The 17340-nt window shown below is 41.3% G+C and overlaps 1 protein-coding gene across 2 annotated transcripts in view; it reads left to right on the top strand.

The window, feature by feature from the left end:
* The window catches only part of PPARGC1A (PPARG coactivator 1 alpha), a 609551-nt gene that overhangs the window by 174375 nt on the left and 417836 nt on the right, over positions 1-17340 (top strand). Inside the window, exon 2 of one of the 2 annotated variants that reach the window (XM_011365230.2) lies at positions 3675-3739. The exons of the other annotated variant lie outside the window; for it this stretch is intronic. Within the exon in view, the coding sequence (XP_011363532.1) occupies positions 3722-3739 (18 nt within the window). The 5' untranslated portion in view covers positions 3675-3721. The remainder of the gene's footprint in view (positions 1-3674; positions 3740-17340) is intronic. 2 annotated transcript variants of the gene reach the window in all.

Below are 17340 nucleotides of genomic sequence, written 5' to 3'. Positions count from 1 at the left end.
GATTGAGATGTGTGTGCTGTGGAGCATCTTGGAGGCTTGAGTCTCTCTGCTTTGGGGCTGGTCTGGGAACATGAAGCTGCTTGCCACAGAGATAAAGTCAGGGATTCTTAAGTATGGGTCTGTTGATAACTTCCCTTTAGTGTGGATTCTGGTGTATAAAATCTTTGTCAAAACGGGCTTTTAGCACACACAGCTCGGCGGTGGCAAGTTGTGTATCAGTGGCTGATTGTATTCAGGAAATAAACCACAGGTTTAAATAGAGATGTGCTTTCATCATAGGTATGTATTGAGGATAGGCAGTAAAGGGAGAAACAAAGTTGGATTGTTAAGAAGGAATGAACATGTTGATAGCCAGAAATAACAACGTAGAAGGAGAAAGGAATGGAATGGAGCATGAATGAAATAGAATAACCAGAAAAATATCATCGGAATGAGTGGTGTTTATCCAATCACATACTTGTACCTAATAATAAAGCAGTTGAAAAAATTTAAAAGCCCTACTTTGGAACAAATCATTTCCTTAGGCCACACAGAATGAAGGCATCATAACAGACTGTGATTAATTATATCCTAAGCAAAAAAAAAAAATGGAGAAAAACCAGGTTTTCTGCCCGCTTGGGGCCCACAGTCCCAATATGAGTGAAGGTGTCCTCTGATCAGAGGTGAGCGTCTTTCTTGGTTGTGAAAGAGTCCAGATGAGCCAGGAGAGGGGCTGGGAGGGGAGCTGAAGACCGAGAGGCACAGGCTGGTGTGGGGAGGTCTGGGCTGTAAAGGTGGAGCCACTTACACATTGGCTGAGGGAGGAGGGGAGTCAGGGCAGGGATTCGGGAACGTGGCCCCAGGGAGGTACAGACAGCTCTGCTGGGCATTGGCATTTTAGATGGGTCTAGGAAAAGCAAGGCAGGAATAGCAACAAGAGAAACATGCTCTACATTCTCTGCGACTCTGAGACTTCCTCAGTAGGGTGAAAAATGGTGGTTAGATTGGGGGAGGGGGTTGATTTTGGAGGGATATTTACGAAAACAGGTCAGGAAAACTGACAAGGAGGCAAGCATAGAGCTCGTTCCTGTCTTTCTATGTTCGAGGGATGTATGAACCTGAGTGTACGCAACTGAGTGGTAAAAGTTATTGGGGAAGCGTCAAGGTGGAAATTCATAGCTATTATATTTGTGGCCTCTAGCTACAGGAGCTAACGGGTGAAGATAGTCTAGAGACCCAAAATGGGAAAAAATGACATTTTAACATTTTTGTCAAGTAGGCAATTCAAAAATAAACTTGAATTCAATATGTACCATTAATGCTAGAGGTTGTGTTATAACGATGCAAAAATGCCTTCTTTTCGATAGCAATTTAAAAAAAAGTATGGTAGGGGGCTGGGAGTCATATATGGGAGAGGCCTATGTGACTGTGACAGCAGCCCCACAAGGCTATTGAAAACATACCACGAGTCTGCCCTCCAGAATTAACACCATAACCTATGTCAGGGGCTCACTCTTATCCTAATATCTGCTTTTGGATTCTGTCCAGTCCCATTAGCGATTCCCATGTTGATTGTTCCGTTACTTGTGAATGTGCATGGCTTCTAAATCTCTTTGGATGTTCGGATGCTTAGGGAAAAGGATTCTGACTGGCAAAGGTGCGAATTTTATTAACGTACAGGTAAACAGGAAAGCTGTTTAGAGACTCCAGGGAAGTGTCTGTGATGCAAGATGCCAGAGACAGATGATGCAGCATCTTTCTTTGCATGTCTGTCATACACTGGTGGTGTGATAGTAGAGGGAACAAGTTATCTGTGGTGTTGGTCCAAAATCGGCACGCTTGTAGATATGGTTAGATAATCAAACCCTTCCCTCTGGGACTGTACTTGCTTAGTACGAAATGACCTGGCTACCTCTGAGATAAGCTTAGACTTAGAAAGTGCTACTAAATCAGAAGTTGTAAATATATGAGTATAATTTGGCTTATCACCTGTACATTGATCTCCATAGTTTCTGAACCAGAAGAAACTTTGGAAATACGCTTTTTAAGCTTCTATATTTGGAAACAAAAGCTCTGGAGGACGGAGAGAACAGGGCCCCAGAGCAGCTCGCAGTAGAGCTGGACACAGAGTGGGGTTAGGTGATTCTTCGCCCAGTGCTCCAGCATTCAAAAGAAGGGAAATGGTAAAAACCGGTGTTTATTATATTTTCAGAAACATGGCACTGAGTATTTGTGGAGATCCCCCCCGCGCCACCACTTTGGGTGGAAACATATATAATGATCTGGTATTGAATTTCTTGTATTAGGCATCATAAAAGCATCCCAGTGAGAATGAAAGGAGATGCAAGAGGAGGGCCGAATGCCCAGGGCTGCGCTGCGATTCATTTGTGCAGCCAATATTTATGGAGTGCCTTGACTCTGGGATTTAGTAGTGACCAAAAAAGTTCCTGCTCTGATGGAGCTTATGTCCTGCTTGGGGGAGGTGTAGGAAAACAAGAGATGGACCCTGTAGTGTTAGGTTGCAGTGAGTCTGATGAAGAAAGAGGAAGAGCTGTAAGAGACAGAGCGTGATGAGCTGTTTTAGATTGGTGCTCAGGGGAGACCTCACAGAGGAGGTAGAAGAGCAGAGATCATGGAAATATCTTCGGTAAGATTGTCCTTGGGAATGTGCTTGGTATTTGAGGACGAGCCAAAAGGTCAGTGTGACTTCAGAGGTGAAGTCAGTGGGAGATCATGACCCTCAAATCATGGGTTTTGGGAAGTTTCTGGACCAGATATTTTTTAAGGAGACCCATCTTTCAGCATCTCTGTAATCCTGAATAGTATGGCTCATAAACACAGCCCAAACTCATCTTTTTTGAGGATATTTTGGAAAGGAGCATTCCTTCTGGGTTGGTGTCTGGGACTCACCAAGAATCCAGAAACCATCAGATCCTTCTGGAGACTTTTAGATTAAAATGGTTGTCACAGTACCCAAATCATCAAACCATAAGATGATAAATTTCATGATGCTAGGACGTGTCATGCACGTTTTTGCATCCTCCAAAAAGCCACGTGGAGTGCAAAACTTACACATAGTAAGAATATTGTTTGGTCAATACATAAATAAAAGGCCTGAGAGTGGTAGAAAGGATGGGGTGTCCTAGAAAGGTTTGTTAAAAATACACCCTTCTAAAAATGTTGTTCGCGAGATTACTTCTGAAGCATTCTGACTTCCTTGGTATAATTTTTAAAGGCAAGTCCATATGCTGACATGTGAACATAAGTATATAACAAACTGAACAGTAGTAACATTATTTTCAGGCCAAATTTGAGTTGGATGGCTGTACTTGTCAATCTAATTTTTCCTTCGTGTTTAAACTGGATGTGGGAAGTATTTCCAACCTTTTATTTGGCATTAAAGAATTACTGGTGTCTGGGCTCATTCAAACAAGGGATTACATTTAGCACTGTCTTACTCTGGATAAAATGCATTTAATATGTTGAGACTGTGGTAGAAATTACGTGGGAAATATCAGTCCCCGAGGAAAAGATGGGTGGTTAAATTGCACTGTGATGGGAAAGATGAAAGTTTCAATTGTCCTCCCGTTACTAAATTCTCTCACTATAATGGACCAATAATTTATTCGCCTGTTGCATTTCAATATCCCCATCTGCAAAGTGGGGGTAACACAAACTTACCCTCTGCCTTTCAGGTTTTTTGCGAAAATCAGTGAACTAATATTGGTAGAATTGGAGCCCCATGGATGAAGGGTACTTTGTAAGTATAACGTTATTGTCATGTTATGTTTTGTTACTCCAAAGTGCAAATATCAGATGTCTGTTCTTGCTGTATTAGGAAATCAATAACACCAAGTTTCACAGCCAAATATCAGTGATCTGACTTCCTTTGAGGAATTTAATATTTCTGAACTCTCTAATGTTTTATCGGAATGTTGGGTGTAGAAAAGCCTGACCCCCTGCCCCCGCTCCCACTAAATATTCAGGCGATATTTACTAGATAATTTAGAAGAATACATGTCTGCATATTGTGTAAAAATGTTGATATGAACCTTGGATGTCGAATGCAAGGTATCTTCTCTTCCCCCACCTTTCTTTTTGATTTGCATTTAACTCTGTGTTTTGAGCAGTCAGTTTGTGTTTTAAAGAAATGGTTGGTTTCGGGGAGAGTCTGAATGTTTCACTGAGGTCAGCAATGTTTTGTTAATGATGAAACTAAATGAGACATCCCTTAGACACGTTGCTAAGCATTGTGTTTCCAGACTTTGAGTGGTGGAGAAGGCCAACTAGAAGGGTGAGCTAAGTGCAGATCACCCTCCCTGACCGTGTTACAGCCCAGGTGGCTTAGGAGTAGCCTTCTGTCTATGGACTGGCTGAGGACTGCAAGCCACAAAGCCAGAGACCGGGCAGAAACTGTACAGTCCCAAAGCAACTGCTGAATGGTACATATTTTTATTTTGCTAGGTCCACCAATGCCCTGACATTGTGTGGACAACTGTAGACTGGCTGACAACATGCCCAGTACTTAACACATGGTATTTTTTTAAGGGATAGTTGTCACCCTTTAAAAAACTCCTATACAGAAAAATGTAAAAAGTGTTGTGAATGCCCATTTTAGTGAGTCACCCTGAGATTCATGGGGCTGTGGGATCTTATGTATGGAAGGTCCTATGTGTGTCATCCAGTCCTACTTCTTGGCCAATTGAGGGGTTCATCTGATGGGTGCCCACAATCCTCTTGAGGCAGATCTGTTACCTCAAGAGGCGACTTTTTAGTTATAGTGTTCTTTCTTGAGTTGAACCCCAAATCCAACCTGCATGTATAGTCCACCCTTGGATCCTAATTTTATTATCCATACCTACGAAGAACAAGCTTTCCTCCTCCTTTCAAGTATTTGGAGGCACCGATTGGGTCCCCATTAGAGTGGTCCCTTTGTTAGCTTCAGTTCCTTCCATGACTGGAGCTTATATGCCATGACTTCCAAACTCTTTACCCCTCTGGAAAGGTTCTCATTTGTCTATATCTTTCCTAACAAGCAGCACTGAGACTCCACCTTCTCCAGGCCCCATTCTGCATCTCAGAGTCAAGAGAGCTAATCAAATGTATGGAAGAGAATGACCTCGAAGAAATCATCTGGAGTCACGTGTGCCCATGGGTTGGTTTGAGCAATGAGACAGCAAAGCCCACATCCCTCTGCGAGGTGCAGATGATTGACAGGGAGAAAGTTGTTTTGGTTAATAATACAATCTGCTTGCCTCCTGGAGACACAGCAGTAGCCTACTAATTCGTTGGAAGTGAATTAAGGTTGTTTACCGATGTTTTAAAGTAACTGTCAGAGTGAAAAAAAGAAGTTCGTACTGGATGAGACCACTCACCTACTTTGGAGTTGCTGTTTATTTTAAGCTGAGTGCATAAATAATATATTGAGATACGAAGGGTGATTTCAAGCATTAGAACACGAAGCCTCCTGTTTACTAACTGTCATTGGGCTGAAGAGAATTTAAACAGCACTGAACCTTTTTGTCTGTGAATGCAAGGCATGAAATTAACTTTCATTTCATAGTTAGCAGAAATCATGATTAAGGCAGTCTTGTTGATGTGTCTTCTGCTGATCTGGGTCTCTTTTGCTATGCAAAACAGGCCTTGGCAACAAAATGCTCCTCTGTGTCTCAGTTGAAACATGACTCCCTCCGCCTCACACTCTACCCTATCCCCCCAAAAGGCAAGGATCCTTCTGGGTCACCGAGCTAGTTTTTTCCTGATAAAAAGAGAAAGAGTGGAAGAATGCTAGGCTAGGTTCCAAGGGCCCTAGTCCTGATCCCAGAAGCCTCTCTGAATCTCTCCTTCTTCACCTTTCTAATGGGGGTAATAGTATCCGCTTTCGCTACCTCACAGGAAAAGGGTGAGACCCCAATGAAGTCCTTGTTGTGAAATGGCTTTGAAAGGTTTCAGGTGTCATATTTGGATAGGACAAGGCTGTGTTCTAAGTGATTTACAGTTAATAACTCATGTGGTCTGCCTGACAACCCTATGGGATGGGTACTATTATTGTCCTAATTTTGTCACTACAAAAACAGAAGCACGAGGAAGCAAAGGGACTTGCCCCATCATCCCACAGATAACAAGGCAAATTGGGATTCGAGCACCAGGCAATTGGGGTCCAGAGTTTGTATTCTTAACTATTACTTTTTTCGGGTGAAGGGGCCAGGTTTTCTTACATATGGTTGTGCCCCTTAGTCATGCTGAAGAAAACGAAGCATCATTTCTAATAGCCTGGAGTGATTTTAACTTGAGGAAATGCAGGTATGACTTCTTTATGAGTGATTATCAGTGAAGAGGAGTCCCAAGGGATAGGGATGTAGCTGACTATATGGGTTAATTATGTTTTATGTGTAAACAGCCTGGTGATTCTTCGGTGAAAAGCACTAAGCGAACGAGAACTATTACTCGTAATGCTTTCAGAAACAAGAAATTTGGTTCACTTTTTGTTCCTGTAAACTTGAAAGTGTGATAGCCTATTTTGGAGTATAGGGAGAGTGTTAGGGAATGAATAGAAAATGTATGGAATGTTTAATTTTGCATGATTACATTTCATATTTGCCAAGGCAACTGTGGCAAATAGTAGTGCATAATAATATCATAGCACACCTATTTTAGATGTTTTGATGAAATGCTCTGGGTTTTACAGTCTGATACATGAATCCTTTGGGATAAGTCCTTATTATGCAAATGAACAAGAATGCATTTGTGTTCGAATCATTGGAAATATGTAATTCACATAACTGCTTTTTTATTTATATTTACACTATATTTATTTGAATTTCAAAAGAGGAAAGAGCCAAAAGTGATTAATGAAAACAAAAATGATGAGAATTTACAGACACTTCCCCTTGAAGTATGCTCAGTCTGTAGCGGGGTCATATTTAAAAGTTGGAGTGGCAAGACCGGGGAACTGATTTGCTTTGGATTTCTGAATGAAGCAGTTCCAAAATAGGATCATTTCCATAATCCCAGAAAAATGGATGGACTCATGAGAAGTAATCAGCTGAGGGGAAGAATAAAGTCTCCAGTTCCAAATGGCCGATGTCTCTGCAATTGCTGCCGTGCCCTAGTACTTGTTAATATAATAAGATAATTGCATGATTAAATACACTGTGGAATTTCGATAATTGGGAACTTGGTTTTCTCATCACAATATGCAACTTGCTGATGTTGAAAAGCATCGCGGCCTTTTGCAGAGGCCGGGCTCATTCTGTCACTTCACGTCCTCTGCAGCCTTCTGCGGCTCTTCTGGCGGTTCTGAGACATGTCCCTTTTGGGTTATTTTTAGTTGGTTATATTTAGACAAGGTGAAATTAAGCAGGAAGTCCCCCAAAGTCTGACTTGTCTGCCGAGGCCAGGAGAGTTGAGGATCATTTTGCTAACAGTGTCCCCGGTGCCCTCTAGATCTTTCTAGGTAATAATGGGTGAAAAGCAAGCTGAGGATGAGTGCTGTTTGGAGCTGGGCAGTGCCTGTTTGGGTCATAGTTCTGAGATAGCTTAGTGGAGTCGCTCAGTGGCCAGGCTCTAGAGCTGGGCTCCTAGGTTCAAACCTTGGCGTGGCCTCTTACATGCTGTGCAACCCTGGGAAATAAACTCCATCTCCCCTGTTTGCTTGTGTGTGAGAGGAGAATCTCAGTGTTGGTGCAAGGCTTAATTGCGTTAACATGTGGAAGGAGCTCAGAAAATACCAGGCAGCTTATAAAAACCTGGTAAATGTTAGCTAGTATTATTTGGCAATCCGGGAGGAAGTTTCATATTCATCTGAATGTGGCAAATCTTTTAGGAAGAACAAATAAGTAGATTTATGGTTTCAGCCTTTCAAGAGATATTTATTGAACACTTTATCTATCACCATCCTGGGTGTCAGAAAACAAAGATGAATAATACCTCTTCCCTGCCCTGGGAATTGAATTGGGAAAATAGACATGTCAGTAGATGATGATGATGGTGATGGTGATGATGATGATGATGATGATGATGATGATAAAAACAATAGCATTAAAACAGTGTCTGGCAGATAGTAAGATATTTTAGAAGGGACTGATCTGTCGTCATAGTGCCCCCAGCACCTAACACACAGATGAGTAAATGAATGACAGGTATTTGGTCTAGAAATATTTTGTCTGAGAGTCAAAATGGTTTATGAGCACAGAGTAGGTTCCTAGCTGAATAGTCACTTAGCATAATGCTGGGACTTGGTATATGTTTGGAGAGTAAATGAGTGAATGAATGATTGGATAAAATTGATTTTAAGCTTCTTTTCTTTAGAATTGCTACAGTCAGTTTGAGAAAGCAAGAGAATTTGTTCACGTTGAACGTTGGAGGACAGGGAGGTGAGGCAAGTGAGGTGCTGAAGGTGCGAAATTTAAGGAGGCACTCCCTCTCAGGGTCCTACAGGTGCCTCCTTAAATTTCGTACCTTAGACATCTCACTTTTATCACTCTGGTCCAGGCCCAGTTGAATATGCTGGTCTCACACGTGTGACTACTGTATTTGAACGTACATTCAGATGCTTCTTTCAAATTTTATTTCAAAAAATTTCAAAGCTACAGAAAAGTTGGAAGACTAGTACAAGAAATACTGCGTACACGTTTTACCTAGCTTTAAAAATTGTCGATAAGTGGCCACAGTGACCGTGTTCCTCTCTATAGATGTGGCTTTGAACTTCGTCCTAATGTACCAGTAAAATCATGTACCCTCCATACAGCATCCTACCGCTGGAGCACATAATGTTAAATTCACTTTCTGAATTCTGCGTCTCAAAATTATAAATTTTGGAAGAGAAAGCCAATAAGAACATTAAGAGAACTTTGCTTAAATACTTCTTTTCAAATGTAAAAACTGCTGCTTGAAACTTATTTGTAGACTATTAATATACTAACGTATTTAGAACACAGCCAACATAAGATGCCTAAAATTATGAAGGTTAGGAAGTTTTTCTGGGTTTTCTGACATTCTCTTTCACAGAGAAGAGATTTTTTTGAAAAGGCAAATTCCCTTGACCATTATTTTTCTGAGAGCTTTTCAAAAGTAGTTGGTTGTCCAATTACTAATAAATGAGATCATCATTCTCCGTGTTAAGAATATGCACGGTGAGGGGTGATTTTGCAAATATAATGTTGGGACTATTTATATGTTTGATGATTTATAAATAGCCCTAATATTATAGTTTCCAACAAAAAGAAATACATACTTGGCTTTGGACTACACTGATAAACTTTCATGAAAAAAAAGCTTTTCTGATAATCTTGAATGTTTATAAAAAATAAGGTATCTGTCACCGTGGCCAGATCTGCCAGAAGGTTGTGTTATTTCAGTGGTTTTGAAAATGCTGTCTGTAGAAGCCTAAGGAAATCTGAGGAGGGGCCTCAGATCCACCATAAGCGTCGGTGACAGGCCAGAGGAAAGGACGTGAGACCAGCATTGGAAATCCAGGCCCCTGGTTTCCATATTCTGGTCTATCAGAATATCTCTGATATTATGTGCTTTATATTGGCATCTGCCTAACAATCAATTTTCAGGAAAGAATTTTAAAGCGAAAAGGAAAGAGTTTGGAAACCAGAGCATTGGTGTCTGAAAGAAGAAGTAGGAAAAATTCATGCAGCAATGTTTGTTGGCAGAGGGAAATGATAGCTGTCAACTTGCAGGGTGGGAGAGGTCAGAAACATCGGGAAGAGGAGATGCGAGAACTAAACGGTCTGCGTCTGGGAGCAGTCAGCAGGGACAAATGCCCATACAGAGTCTGCAGTGGAATCTCCGGTCCTTAACCCAGAGATTCTGATTCAGTAGATCCTGGGAGGGGCTCAGGAGTCTGATTTTTTTAACAGTCACCCATATCACACCATGAAAAATTACCCTAAAGTCACATCGATGTCATAGAGAACAAACATGACAGTATTGTATGTCAATAAAGACGAAGAGTTATAAAGAAAAAATTAAATTTAGTCCTGTGTAATTCAACCCTTTTTTCAAATGCAGGGACATTTTAGAATGATTTTTCTTCCAAAATGCTTAAAGTAGAAAACTTTATCCTGAATATTAGAGGGGAAAAGACAGAGAAATATTTATGTTATAGAGTTTACTAAGTCCAACGGAATAGGAAAGAAAGCTCACTCACGTCTGGCTGAATGCTGTGATCGGTTCTTCGAAAGAGAGCTTCATGGTGGAGCCTCATGGTTTAATGGGACCTGTCTAGGAGTCACAGGGAACTGGGTTTAGATCCGACTCCCCTACTTACTAGTTGTAGGACTTCAGGAAAATCACCTAATCTTTTTAAGCTTGGGTCTTCTTCATAGGCTGAAAGTTAAATGAGGTGACGTGCTCAAAGGGCATATAGGGCCTGCAAAGTCATAGATGCTTAATAAATGGTAATTACCATTATGTCTCTTTAACGAGCATCCAAAAATGGGTATGCTTTCAAGAGGGCAGGAATGAGTGTGTTGTCTGTTGGTTTTGTTTTTGATTTTTGGATGAGGTGTGTGTGTAGGGGCACTGTGGAATATCCCCAAGAAGAGGAACGGGATAAGCTGATTTCGAGGTAAGAGATTATATATGTTTTTATGCCTTCAGGGTTCCCAATGTTGCTCATGTAGAAGGTTCTAGATGGCACAGATATTTTTACAAATATTAAAAAATTTAATCCTGGTAGTGACCCTATGAAGTAGGTATTATTATTTAACAGACCATGAAGCTGAGGCACAGAGAGGTTAAGTAACTTGCTCAAGATTGCAGAGCTGGTGGTGGCAGAGCCGGGGTTTGAATGCACTTCTAGCCACTATGCTATGCTATTTTAATAATAATGATATGTGTTAATGCATCTTAGGAAAAAGTAAGTAGCACAGTAAAAATCATGGTTTTGTAGATGTTATCGCCCAGAACAATAGTAAAACTTTAAAAAGTAACTTGATTTAAATGAGTCGTATAAAACGAATAATAGCGGGAATGACATCTAATATGACAAAAATCTTGTATGTGGTCCCCAGACGATTTTAGCATGGGAAATTCTGGGGCAAGGATAGATTAAAGCTACACCAGGAGACCCGTTGCCTCCAAATCATCGTTGTGTAAAACAGCAATAAAACCTTCAAGTTCCGGGGAAGAATCAAGTGATTTACCCCAGGGTGAGAAGCCAGGGGAAGGAAGGCCTTGCAGCGTGCCACGTTTACTCCCATTTCTGGCACTTCGATTGGGAGAGGTAAAGCATCGTCTGTGGCCCGGAAAGGCGGAGGGAGAGGCGGGACTGAGATCTGGGCCGCTTTGCAGGTTCTTAGTTTCTTTTCCTGCTCCTCTTCCTCCATCCCCTCTCCTTCCCCATCTGCCTTCTTCTCTTTTCTCTTCTTCCACCTCTTCCCCTTCTCCTTCTCTTTATGGTGGGCAACAACAGATTTCCAAGAGGCCAGGCCCCAAGAATGCAAATGCCTAATGCAATTCAGTCGGAAAAAGAGTTTACTACTGCATATGGCGTTTTAATTTACCTTTGGTTTTCCAGGATGGCACTTGTGTCTGCCCCTTTGGATGTTTAGATAATCCTAAACCAATCCATAAAATAAAAAAGCTCAGGCTTTTATATTTGTGGCAGATTTACCCTCTTAACAACTGTTCGAGGCGAATAGGAAAATGAGTTTGCATTCCTTGGGCAAATGAGCACAGGAATTAGTCTCTAAGTAGCAGGAAACCAGGGTGTAACCACCTACCCTTGGGCGAGGAATGTTTGGATAATCCCACAGTCTCCCAAAGCAGGGAGTGGGATGCCTGGGAGTGGGGGCTGCAGATCTTTAATGTTCTGGTGGTGCTGGGTCTCGTATCTAGAGTCTCCGTATTCAGGTCTGTGCCTTTCCTCTTTCTTGCCCTGAGGACCAGCATCATACTCCATTCTTCTTACCTCTCTATTCCCACCATTTAGTGCCGGGCATATGGTATGCATTTGATGCCTTGGCATATAGTATGCATTTAATATATAAACTTGCCCATTGGTTAAGGGGTGATATCAATAATTTAGTATTTCTTGTTTCAGATTGTCTTTTAACAAGTATTTATTGAGCACTTACTATGTGATAGGCATTATGCTATTTAATTCTCACAACAGCCCTCTTCATCTGTCCATGATGGGGAATCCGAGGCTCAGGGAGGCTAAATGATTTAACGGAGACCACGCACTTTTGGCTCTGCATGACTCAAGTCCAGATATCCCGATTTTCAAGCTCAGTTTTCTATTTTCTTTATGCTGCTCTCCCGGGCCTTGCAAACAGTGAGTGGGTTCCCTCAGCCCCATGAAATGGAATTTCCTCACAACCGATTCACCAAGATCTCAATCAACCCACACGTAGAAGGAAATCTTCTCCCTCTCTGACTGTAAATAAAGAATCTGCTTCATGGCTTGAGACCCTGAATGTCATCAAATGCCACCGCCCATGGTGAGTCCCGGCACAGAAGCCACTGTCAGAGTTTCTCGCAGGGGCTGCCTCTGAGAGCAGCACAGGATCAGGCTTGTACATTTGCTCCAAACACTGCTTTACAGATGAAAATAGTTGTTGCAGTGACTAGAAAATTGAATTGGTTAAATCGTCTGGTTTTAGATTGTTTTTGGAGAGTGAGTAACTCTATGATTTTTACTTGTCACAAGCTAAACAGAAAAAAAAAGTAAGAGTGAAACTTTGTAGCTATTTTTCTTCCCTGTGTGTTCATAGTAGTTATTTATATCTGGAAAGTTTCTGTAGGGATTTAGTTCAGGGTATAGACTTGGCAGGGTGGCTTCTGCACTCCGCGGTGACATTTGACAGACTGCAGGCAAAGCAGGATGGATTTCTAATACCTAGATGGATGGATTTGAGGGCGAAGTGTTGAGATTGTACTGTATTATGAAATGGATTTATTGATTTGAATCTAAAAGTGGCCCCTTGCCTGTCAATATCAGATCTGTATCAATAGGTTTGATAAATTAGGGTTCCCGACCCTTTGCTTTGTTTGCTTTATAAATTCCACTTGGCAATAACAATAAAGGACTCCAGGTGGTGTATTGCAAATGGCTTATTGCACTTGTCATGTGCTACTGACCTTAGGGCCCAGTTTTGCAGTACCACATATGTTAGAACCACCCAGAAGTGCACTGCTGTGCCTGACTTCCTCCCCCGAATTAGACATTCCCCCGCAATGTTGCACTTCAATATCAGCCTTATGCATTAACCTTGAACCGCTGTGCCCATGATGTAGGTAGCATCTTCATTTTCCAGATGAAGAAATTAAGACACTGTGAGGTTAAATGAGCTGCCCAAGGCCACACGGTAAATCTCTAATACGGCTGGGATCCAGGCAGAGGTGTCATGGTTCCTGGGTGAGGGTAGGACGCTTTCTTTCTCTGTGGTTACAAAGTAAAAGGATCTGGGTTCGCAAAAAGCTTGCCTAAGATTATATACTTTATCCCCAGATGTGGTCAGGCTGCTATCTTACCTCTGAGTCTTTTGGGGAAGAAATCAATGTACCTGTGTGAGAGGCAGAGGGTTCAGACTATGGTTTGTTTGGTCTCTGTAGCCACAGACCAAGACTGTGGACTTTCTATATCCCGTTGGATGCTGACTCTCAGGGGATGGTTCTTATCATGCCACAGGTCTCTTTTGGAGGTAGTTATATGCCCAGCCAGATGATAGATGATACGGGGGACAAACGGAAGACACAGTTCTCACCATTAAAGTGCTTACATTTTAGTTGGTGAGAATGGTTGAATGCAAATCTGTAGCTGCAAATCCCTTCATTTGTGGGCTGGTAGAGATCTTCGGTGGGTGAAACAGGCCCTGTGATTCCATTTACATAAACACAGCCACGATACCCCAATAACGAATGATTGCACTGTGCTAAGTAAACACACTGAATACACTTACTCAGCCAGTCCTGGCAACAGCCTGGAATAAGGTCTACAAAGGTATTTGGAGCTGGCTACCCCTGTGTGTGCCATGTGGGATTCAGGTATCATTCTGAGAGCTGGTTTTTTTTTTTTTGGTAAATTATGTTACTTTTACTTTTGAACCTCTTCTGGAATTCTGAATTAAGTCATCACAATGATGATAAGCTGTAATAGAAAACCAAAGAGGTAATTTTCTGGTAAAATATAACAAAACTTTTCAGAACTAGAATGCTTGGGAAGTCAGTGGAGTTTCATCTAGGAAAATGTTTTTTTTTTCCACCCCCAAACTTTTTGGTTGAAAATTCATTCTGTAGTGAAATAAGTATATCATGGAAACAGGCTTGCATCTCTGTTTTTCATGCCTTTTTTCTTTTCGTTGAGCCTCAGGGTTATCATTCTGAAGACCAGATTTTCTAAATTTATTTATTTATTTTTAGGTTGAGAGGATATATGGCATTAACCAGCTGTTGATCTTCAGCACAAAATTTTGGATATCAGTTTATTTCAAATGCAGTGAATTGACAAGTACATTGGCCACAATCTCGTTTGCATCCCTTGTCCTGGGAACGTTTTGCTTTCTCTCCTCTACTCCCTTACTCCATATTCCTCAAGACTCAAAGAAGAACACCAGTGTCACTTGGACGTGTTGTTAGAAGAGCAGGTCTCAGAGGTTCAGACCTGAGTGGCTTGGATCTAGGGATCTCCGTTTCTAATAAGCACACTAACAAACTTATTAGAATCTTAATTTCTAACAAGCAGGTGTTCTGAGGCCCACACTTTGAGAAATAGTTATAAAGGCAGAGGAGTTGACTCCTGAGGTGACGTCTAGGGGCGTGGGAGAGGGGACATGTGTTAGAGGAAAATGTCCCCTCTTCTGGAAGATGGTTTCATGGGTGATTTGGTGGTGGCTTTTAGTCAATGACTAACTAGTTATACAATCTTGTAGGAAATTCAGACCATATATATGTCTTATCCCAAGCCGAAGTTTACAAACATTTATTGAACACATTCTCTTGGGATCTCAGGATCTGAATGAGAAACAGTATAATACTGATCACGGGGAAATATATTTATTATGAAAGCTGTATTTTTTTTTATAGTAGGGAGAATTTATTTCATGCAAAGAATATATTATTTTATGTTATCAGATTATAGGCAGTCTATGGGAAAAGAAACAATAACACCAGTAAATTATCATATTAGAGTTGTTTATCCAGGCATTTGTATACCATATGAATAAGCACTCTTCGAAATCTTTCTTTATTCTGTCAAATAGAGAAATTATTCACAGAAAACATTTTCATTACTTTCAGAGCAACAACACCAGTGTGACTGAGAGAGAGAAAGAGAGAGAGAGAGAGTGTGTGTGTGTGTGTGCGCACGTGTGCATGTGAGTGTGTACACATGGCTTGTGGGTGGATATCAGCAAACAAACCATGAACTAATAATAAAACAACAAATTAGCAACAATTTAATTAAGCACAATTTATGTCAAAGTATCTGAATAGGGATATGATTGCATAATTATATGTAAAAATTTGAGGGAAAGAATAGACTTTTTTTTTTTCTTATATTCGAATTTACTTTCTGCTATTGTCCGGCAGCTGTTTTTGGAGCTGCCAAGCTGGGTCACAACTTGGGCCAAAGCATTTCCGAAGGAATGGGCCATGCAAGCTGGCGGGCTGTCAAGCTGTGTGGTCCTCGTACCAGCAAATGAGTAAATCAGAGTTATAAGTTGCAAATGTGCCTCAAATTAACTTCTGCGTCGTAGGGAATGAGCTTGGCATAATTTAAAGTCCGGCTCAGCAACAGCCTTCTCTTGTGGCAGCTGAATCAAGGAGATGATGGAAAATTAAGGCATGGTGGGCCACGGAGCTTCCATAGGGCACGAACTCAGTGTACTGTGCTCGAAATGTCACATTCCGAGAGGTCCTGGAATTAGCAGGCTCAGTGTCATATCGCGCTGAGGGCTCTGTTCACATGATGCAAGCCTTTGCTTATCTGACCAGGCCTAAAATAAGACGCTCCGATGCTTTATTTATGAGCTCCAGGCCACCCAGGCCCGTGATGTGAGTAACCTTGGGGTACACAGCATTTGATCACTTCAATTCCCATTAACTACCTGTTTCTAAACGGAGAAAAGCATTTACCCAGCACATTGCGTTATTCATGAAGACACAAAAGCAGCCTGTCATGCTGTCACTGGGCTGATTTCCATGTATTGTGATCCAGCTGTTGAATGCTGCAGTGTAGGTTTCTAATGTTAGTTTTCTCCTTCTTTTTTCTTTTTTCTCTTTCCTTTCTTTTTCCTCTTCCTCCCTTTTTTCCCCCATTGTTAAAAAGCTTTGGTCAATTCCTGACATCGTCTGTCTGTCTAGAAGTTACAAGCTGTTCCCCTTTTTAACACAGAAGTTCGTATGTTGATGGCAGAGAACCCCTTTATATATTAATGGGAGCGTCTAGTACAGAGTTCCTTGACTTTGGCACTGTTTATATTTTGGATCTGATTATATTTTTGTTGTTGTCGTGGGGGCTGTCCTGTGAAATATGGGATGTATGGAGCATCGCTGGCCTCTCTTCACTAGATGATAGAAGCACCTACCCATTTGTGACAACCAAAAATAACCCCAGACATTGCCAAATGTTCTCTTATGAGTCATTTGCCCCTGGATGATCTAGTGTGACAGACAGCTTACCTGGTCTTTGTTAATGAAAATCTCACTGACTCCCTCTGAGATGTGATTATCAGATTTGGATTCAAAGACGAAAGCCGGTTCGAATCCTGGCTCTAACGCTTTTTTACTGGCGTGACTTCAGGCAAGATATTTAGCTTATCTAAGCCTTCAATTCCTCACCTATTAAATAAGGATAATAATACTTAACTTATTAGATAATTAAAAATCAGTGAACTAATATGTATAAAAAGTGTGTCATGTGATACATGCTCAAAAACCGATGATCTCATTATATGACCTGATATATGAAATATTATGATTGTCAACTTAGATATGCAGTGAAATAAAAGGCAGTCCCCTGAGGCCTTTTTATCATGTGTTGCTCCATTCTGATCTTTTCCTTCTTTTTTTCCCCTCTACTTCCATCCCTCAGACATTCTTATATGCCAGAAACTGACTAATTATGGCCAAAGCCATGAAACTGGGAGAATGGGAAGAGGAATGGTGAGGGGATGGCAGAGAACAGTTTCCTGGTGGAAGCATCCTGTGAGGAAGCCCCATGAATAGGCGTGGGCCATTCATTTAGCTTCTTGAGTGTGAAACTATAGAAAGCTTGTAAAAACAAAGAAACCCTCAACAGAACATTAATCTGAACCCCACTCTGCACTCAACAAATGCCAAATTCACCTTGTGGTTTTGCTTCGGGAGAAAGTGAAATCTCTTTCCTTATTTGGGAACGAGGTGACA

The sequence above is a fragment of the Pteropus vampyrus genome, unplaced genomic scaffold (assembly GCF_000151845.1).
Source record: "Pteropus vampyrus isolate Shadow unplaced genomic scaffold, Pvam_2.0 Scaffold5, whole genome shotgun sequence".
Classification (NCBI taxonomy): Eukaryota; Metazoa; Chordata; class Mammalia; order Chiroptera; family Pteropodidae; genus Pteropus; species Pteropus vampyrus.
This window is presented reverse-complemented; position numbering and strand designations above follow the sequence as displayed.